The following is an 8,490-nucleotide window of genomic DNA, read 5'->3' as shown; positions in this document are numbered from 1 at the left end:
AAAAAAAAAACAGCATTATAAACATATACAATAAGAAAATATGACTATACCATATTTAAACATAACTACAAAAGATAAAAACTTTTAATCCACTAATACTGTACACATCTTTTCGATTTTAATTTCACTTTTCTAACGTGGACAATATCGTTTCTCCTTAAACAATGGCGAACATGGTATTTAATGATCAATCAAAAAGAAAGAAAAAGCTCGCAAGGATGTTCGTTAACAAAGAAATGTGGTTCGGCGTAATTTTGAGTAAACGAATGCGCGAAACGGCGCGCGGAATTTCGGGTTTTCGTGGCACACGGTGCGCGACGATATACGTATAAAGTCCATGTACAACTAGCGCATAAAGTAAAAGCCGGTTGAAAGGAGCCGAGAACTAGCGGGAAACGTGCATCTGAAGGGTTGGTTGAGTTGTGTGCAGGTTTGTAGGAAAGTAGACGGGACGGATAGAGTGATAGCTTTCCCTTCTTCCCTCTTCTCTTTTTTCCTCCCCTTTCTCTCTCTCTCTCAAGTCTGTCTCCATCTACTTCTCCCCTTCTCTCATCCCCCTCTCCCTTTATTCGTTTCCCTTTTCCTAATTCCATGTTTCTATTTTTTCTTCTTCTCTAACATCTCTCCTCCATTGTCGCGCCTCTCCTATGCTGTTTCTAACTCCTCCTCTCTGGCCCCGTTGCACCCTGTCAAAGGGATCTTGTCTCGTCGCGTGCGATTCGAATAAATGGACCTCGTCGCGAAGAGGGTCAGGGCAGGAGTCAGAGAGAACCCTGGCCAACCATTTTGCAAGGGTTGAAGAAGGACGTTCGCTATTTTTTTGGTTTATATAAAAAAATGATGAGCCGCTTCTCGAATTGGTTTGGAGGAAGGGTAATGAGATTCGAGGAATGAGAGAGGGAGGAGGATATCGTAGAACTTTTCAAGGGGATGTTTGTTGAGCGATTACGTTGCTTGATGGGTTGTTGCTATCTTTGAAGAATGGGTATCGTTTTATCGATCGAGCTTCGAGACAACCTTTGTGACGAGGATATTTTGTTGCTCCGTATATTAATATACCTTAATATTATGCGTATGGTGCGCTCCCAAGGTGAATATAAAACTTGGGAGTAATAAAGTTTGCGTAAACTTGTGACCTACTTCGTTATCGAGCGATTTTCGTTTCCGAGTGTTCGTTAAAATTGGTTGGTTCATGCTATTTTTCAAGCAGATAGAAAAATTTGATGGAATAGCTTGGCTTTTTCATTATTATTCATTTTTATCTATTTGTCTATGCCGCGCAAAATAATTGATATCTTTGATATAAGAAATAAAGTTATAAAAATTCAAAAAACAAAATCTCCTTTCTTATAATTTTCCATAAGTATCCAATGGATAAAACAATGAATAATTCATCTTTATAAATGCAAATAATTTTTCTTTATCTATTCGATCTCAAAAATATTAAAAACATAATGAAATGAAGAGAGAAGTGAAACAAGTATTTATTACTACTGAATTTAGATAAAGAAACAAATTTCCTTACATTTTTTTACCAAGCATTTATTCGAAAAAGAAACTTATCCCTTCTCATATTAGTTTCATAGAATGAAAAGTAGAAATTTACAAATATATTCGCCTCTTAACTTTCCCCTGTAAATGTATTTTTAAAACGCAAGAAAGACGAATAAAGGAAATCTGCCAACAATACATTTCCACGTTACATTTTAACGTGGCGGATATAAATCTAGCGTTAAGTGAAAAATTAGTTTATTACTAGCCCCGTGGGAACGCGCATACGTCACGTCAAGTGTATCCAACTTGATATTAGGGAAACGGTCGCCTCTTCTACGAAGATTACGAACGCACGAGAGGCGAACGTGCAATATCTTAGGGGCGCACGTACACGGTTTTAATACAATGTGTCCGTTCTCCTTTCCAGCTCGTCCCAACGTCCAACGGGCACGTATTATGTGAGGTGAAACTTGCAACGAGGGAAACGAAGATGTCCGCCATCAGCGTGGCTGCATGGCTGCTCAGCGCCGTCGCTTTCGCCGCGATTAATAACGGTGAGTTGCATTATAAAACGCTTATCGTGTGAATTAATAATTACAAGGTAGGAGAGCGAAGCTCTTACTCGGGTCAACCCCGTTTGGTCGACCCGAACTTGGCGAGTTTGCGCGAAACTATTGTTTCTCCCTTCTTTCTTTGAACCCCATGCTCAAAGAGTTTTACGTTTGGGATAAGAGTCGAAATTTTTTTGAAAACTATAGAGAGTAAATTTTAAAGAAAGGATTCTGTTTAATCTCGGCTAAAACTTTTTTTCTTGGAATTTAAATTAATAGGAATACGAGTAATAGAATTTTCCATTATGGAGGGAATTAAATTTTTGTCGATTCAATAATTAAATAATGAGAAAATTTTATTGCAATTTAATTGTTCTTGCGATTGAAAATTATTCCATTTTCAGTTAGTTTTTATGTTATGCTCGTTTTTGCCACAGCTATATTTCATCAAACTTTTCTCCCTTCTTCGAATATTTATAAAGTGGATGCTCTTTAACATCTTGTATCGATCGAATATATTGATTCGGATTAAATGTGGTATCATCGTGGTACAATTCCAAGTAACAGAAATTCTATTTAGATAAGAGAATTGTTGGAATATATTATTGGATAAACGCGAAATACATTTACCCGTACATAAAGAAGTTCCAGTTAAAATTTTCCGCGATGGAGGTTTACGATAATTGGAGTTCTCCAATTCGTTTGATTTATTACGCGGTTGGTTCCTTTACTCGTTATGTGCACTTCTATTTCCTCTGCCACTTGTTTGAAAATTGTTCCTCGTCGATTTTAATTGGGAACGAGCATGCCAACGATACATTTCGCCGCAAACATTTAAAATCGCAATTAGACGGTGAAATTGTGCAGGCCAGGGGGGAGCCTTATCGACAAAAAAAAAAGAAAACCTGTATAATATCGAAACGCAAGGAAATTCTTCCAACGACCATTTTCACGCTTTTCGATGAAATGCTCGAAGGGGTTGCTCGTCGATCTGTTGTTCCTTGGTGAAAAACATAATTAAAATAGGGTGTAAAGTGCCTGCTCGAAGAGTTTCCAAAGTTTTCTTCACGCTTCATTCAACTTAGATTCGGGAATAGCTGTTTCGTTAACGAACTTTCCACTTTTCTTTTCCACTTTCTTGTCGCGCCCGGTTGTCGGAACGCAAGGTGGCAATTAACGATAATATTGTTACAGTTTGCAAAGTGATTTTCGAGCGCAACGAGAATTCCATTTCGCGTATACCGCGGGCTACACGGCATTAATTCACGTCTATGACTTAACGACGAGCGAGTTACACCAATCGACCACCTAGTTTTACCATTTTCCCCGTGAGCAATACGTAATTAAACATTTTCCATCGGCGGGGGGAGGATTCGTATCGATCGGTCGACGTCTAATTTAATTTTCTCTCCGAGCACTCGATAGATATTAGGTCACGATTACATCCGGAAAATGACGCGCCTCCCTTCCTTCTTATCATTTTTTTTCATCCCCGCCGAACAACCACAAAGAAAGCTCCACACACGCTCGTGATGTTTGACCCAGAACAAACGAACGGCCGTCCTTTCGAGGAGACACTCCGTCTTCTCGATACAGAAGAATAATTTCCTTGATGGAAATGGCCCTCCTTTTCGAGGGATGTTTCATCGAGGAGGAGGAGGTTTCGATGCTGGAATTTCGTTGCGTAGCGTCCTCGTGGAGGGTGTGTGATGCGAATCAAAGTTGGCTCGTTTGTTCGGCGACACGCGTCCGCACGTGTTCGAGTGCGAACGAGTTCGATCCTCGACGAGGAGGGAAATGCGAACGTATCGTGGAAGAATTGGCGGGATATATGTGCTCGAAAGTCGACCGAATATCGCGATAATTAATGGGAGAAAACGAAATGATCGTTTTGTAAATTGACTTTATTTTGTTTTAAACGTTTTCATGAATAAATATTAAAGAGGAATTCCGTTTCGAGAATTTTATTTTTATTTCGTAATTTATTTTTATTATACGCGGGTCGAAACATTGATTGAACAGGATATCTTGTTTGGCTTGTAAATATAGTAGTCGCTTATACGTACACAGACTGTCCTATTTTATTCTATAAATGGATTCATCGAGGACAATATCGACATTCCTCCTCTTCCAGTCGATGCTCAAAGTTTCATTCATCTTGTTGGCAAGATATATTTTCAGGATTACCGGGTTACGATGTAAAATATTATTTGCCTTATCTCGAAACTTTATTAATTGCTAATTACTTTGATATTAATTAACTTTCGTGAGAAGTATTCAGGATATTTTAATCCTGGGAAAAGTATAAAAATTTTATTTTCACCAGCTGGGCGTATTTATCGGCAATCTTTGAGATATATTAATTTCTTTTCCGTAATAATTTTCCCACGAAACTATGTCAATCGATATTTAATATATTCATATACATATACATAGTATAATTGGAAACGCTCAAATATCTGGATAAATACGAATAAATAAAAATTCCAGACAAAAATTTTTCGATGTTTTTTAAAATTAAAATTTTTCTCGATGTAATTAACTTATAGTATTTCAAAAGATAATGGATTGTTCAATGGATTATCTCAAATATTTTTTTCTCAAACATTTGAACGATGTTTAATAGAATATACGTACAGATAATATTCTATTTTCTATTTATAGTTTGCCTCTCGTTTATGAGACATTAAATATAACACGTATAACATCGAGAAAAACAAATTAATTCTTCGATAATTAAGATCGCGATATATTCGAGCTTCATTTAGGAAATTGATGAGATGAGAAATTTTCCATTAAAATTCATTCTACGAAAGCAAATACCTTAATACGCATCGATCAATAATGGATCCGATAATTGACAGAAATAGTCATCAATTCCTTCAACGAATAATCGAGTATATTTTATGTATACTTAATGTCTCAGCCATACTTAATGGAACCTCGAAAATTGCTGAAATCCTGTATATACGATCACTCATAAAATCTTCTACGTTATCTTAAAAGGAAATTCATCTATCTACAAAAATTTGATTTTGATGAAAATTCATATATGGTGGACAACAGATTACTCAGAGGAATTTATTTTTTTGAGGAAAATCTATATATACACGAAATAAATTCTCAAATTTTTCTTTTTCATATTCCTGAAAGTATTTTTTATAAAAAGATAACAAAGCATTATAACTCTATAATATAATATATTTTACAGTTTAAAATCCTGCTCTATCCCATACCATTACGAAAATAATCATTGATTTGATATATTATTTTCTAATAACACATCATTTTTTTTTCTATGTATAAATAGATATACTTACATTGCTTCCTATAAAATAGAATTATTATTAATTTTGATATTTAAATTTGCATATAAACGTTTTCGATCGATCGATTATCTTCCATCTCCTTCCATCATCCCTCCGTCGAATAAAAAATCTCGCTCGTCGAACACTGACAGCGTTGGCTCACGATCATTTCGAGCAATCCTTGCATATATATACGGACGCGCAACTTGTTAGATCAGAATCATTAAAACGAGAATGCTCGAGGAGATCCATGATTGTACGAATCGCGTGCACTCGAAAAGAAAAATAAAAAAAAAAGAAGAACACGTAAAGGCAACCCGTCGACTTTCGTCTCGAGCTGCGGGCAATAAACACTCTCTTCTCCCCGGGCAAACAATGCAGTGACACGGGGCGAAAAATTAACGAGGCGTGGGCCAAATTCAAACTCATCTCCATCCTTCTATTCCCTCTCCGTGTCGCCTTTCTTCCTCCCTCCATTCCATTATTTCTGTGCGCGGGAAAATATATATCGGAGCGTTGCATCGTTCATCGAGGTTGAATGTATGCGCGTGAAATTGTAATGTTGTTGTTGTCAGTATTTTTATGCGAGGAAATATATCGAATTCACGAATTCGTTACGCTCTTATTGGATATTTTTTGACTTCTATCTTTATTCTTATATCAATTTCTTATATCAATTTTCTTATATATTTATTTATTTCTTATATATATATATTCTTATATCAATATTTGAACAACGATATTTAAATTTTTATTAAAGTATGATGAGAATTAAGGATGAGTTAGAGATAGAAGGTTTATTTCAAGAGAATAAAATAATCATTCTTCTAATTTCAAAATACAAAATCTTGTGAAAGGTAAATACGTTTCCGGATAATTTTGAGCGATAATGTATATGTATATATTGGAAACTGTATATATATATCGATAGATCGATTGGATATACGTTCATTAAGAGCAATTCCAAACGGTCAAGTAAGCTCGTTGAGGGTCGCAATTGCGTTATCAATTCGCCAAACATTCATTATTGGACTCGATATTAAAGACGAAATAGCGAGACTTAAACGTGGATTACATTCGTTTACGAGTATTGCAGTTATTCAACAGAAATATTCACTTGAATCTTGAATCGAATAAGCCAAGTCATACATTTGTAAATCTTTTTCTCGAATTATGATGCATAGCCTACGATGTGCCCAAAATATCGACGAAACAATTAATTAGTTTGCGTTAGAAATTGCTTCCTAGCTTCCTATATCAACCCCCCTCCCCTTTGTTAGAAAACTAGATCACTGCATAATTGTAATTAAATTTCGATGGATGTCAAATTAACGCAGAATTCTTTTTTTAAATCAACCCTCCCTCAAACGAATTCCTTCTCCTAGGAAGCTCAGCTTTCTTTTTTCCTCCCCCTCTTTCTCCACATCCCAGAAACTTTATATCCGTCTGTAATTTCACGCTCCATTTCTCTCCATCCATCCATCCATCTCTCTCGAGCGCAAGGCGTTTCGCCTCTCTCTCTCTCTCCCTCTCTCTCTCTCTTTAGTAGTTCACGGTCCTCATGGATCGAACGGTTCGAAAGCGCGCGCGATGTCTCGATTCTCGCGACGTCCTCTGGACGAACAATGGAGGGGCAAAGTTTCAGAGTGGCCGGGGAATAGGAAGGTGAAAAAGTCGCGAGGATAAGTGATAACGCGGAAGCTGTATGTGTATGTGTGTGTGTTGTTCGCGACCCGTTTCCCCCGCTTCGAGCCTTTGAGAGCCACGAGGGTATATCCGGCTACGATGTAAGAAGATCATGGCGTAGCCGGTTTAGCCGGGCCCGCCAGATATAGGTTGCCGGTCTCTATATATCTTTATCTCGGTCGGGGATTGCATTGTTAGCAGGGAGCGCATTGTTTGAACGGTGACGCGAGGCCTCGGGCGACCAATCAGCGTTCGCGCTGGCCGTGCCTTATCAAAGATTTCTACCACCTCCTGCGGGGCTTAAATCAACCCAAAGCCCCCCTTCTCTCTCTCTTATGGTTTATGGAACTTCGTTTCCACGGAGTTGCAGGGGTGGAGGAAGCGAGAGTCGTTATCTGGAAAAAACAGATCGACCCTAATTGTCAATTCTTAGCCAGTTTGCAACGAGTTCGAAAGGGGTTTGGACGTTTTTACCTAGATTCGTTAGGATCATCCGATCGCCCCGTTTCGACTCCGCTCTGTTTCTGTCGGTTCTTATCGCGTCCCGGGCCGAGTTTGCTCCAATTGTGACTGCCGCGTTTCTCTCTCTCCCTCTCTCTCTCTCTCTTGCTTCCTCCTTTTTTTCCTTCTTCTTCTCCGCGGTCGTTCACGTTACTGAAAACACCGAGCTCGTGCCCGGTATGTGATTAGTGGGGATCTGGGTTTCTAGTTTCACTGGGATTTCGTAAGATGAAGGCTTGGGAGAATCGGCATAATAATCACGAGCGTTTCGAATGATTTTTACGATTATTATTGATTCGTGGCAAAATTCATTTAATAGGGTTAAAGGAATGTAAAGTCTTGGTTTGTATCTTGATTTCTTCTTCAGCAGATATTTCAATTTTGAATTTCTTTCGCGCAGAAACCTTGGATTGCAAGACAAAGAATCGAAAGACAAGGAATATCGCCTCATTCCTTACTTTCTGTAGAATAAATTGTACAAAGTTCGAATCGAGATATATTTGTTTTATTTGAAAAAAAAAAGAATTTAAAAATCTTTTTTTGTTTGAGAGAAAGATTTCGCTCAACAAAAAGTAATCATATCTCATATCACGTTGATTTTCTCAAAGTGAAATTTCTAAGAAATTTCATTCTTTCGCGAGAAAGAGATAACCAAAAATTCCTGTTGGAATGTAATCGATCACGATGTAACATGGCTGTGTGTGCAATGTATTCGAGAGCGTAATACATACGTAACTTAGCATCGAGGGCGGAATACCTGGGGGCGTTTCAGTTCATCGAGATCTAGATCCCTCTTTAAGCGCAACTCTCTTTCTAAGGTCACGTCTTGGTTTCTCGAGGCACAATGAACCTCGTTCATCGCTCTGATACAAATCCACTCCGCGGGGAACGAAGAGAATAAAAGTGTCGTCGATGCATAAATTGCCGCCTTTCCTATTGTCTCCTCGGCC

At 37.9% G+C, this 8,490-nt stretch overlaps 1 protein-coding gene across 4 annotated transcripts in view; it reads left to right on the top strand.

Annotated features, from left to right (window-relative positions):
• The window catches only part of LOC102674399 (lachesin-like), a 483,275-nt gene that overhangs the window by 6,322 nt on the left and 468,463 nt on the right, over nucleotides 1-8,490 (top strand). For 3 of the 4 annotated variants that reach the window (XM_006618852.2, XM_006618850.2, XM_006618851.2), the window contains exon 2: nucleotides 1,922-2,048. In XM_006618852.2, coding sequence (XP_006618915.1) covers nucleotides 1,985-2,048 — 64 coding nt within the window. In that variant the 5' untranslated portion in view covers nucleotides 1,922-1,984. Of the gene's footprint in view, nucleotides 1-1,921; nucleotides 2,049-8,490 lie in introns of those variants that run through there. The other variant, XM_031512013.1, reaches the window with a different exon arrangement.

Source organism: Apis dorsata, unplaced genomic scaffold (genome assembly GCF_000469605.1).
Source record: "Apis dorsata unplaced genomic scaffold, Apis dorsata 1.3 scaffold_376, whole genome shotgun sequence".
Lineage (NCBI taxonomy): Eukaryota > Metazoa > Arthropoda > Insecta > Hymenoptera > Apidae > Apis > Apis dorsata.
This window is presented reverse-complemented; position numbering and strand designations above follow the sequence as displayed.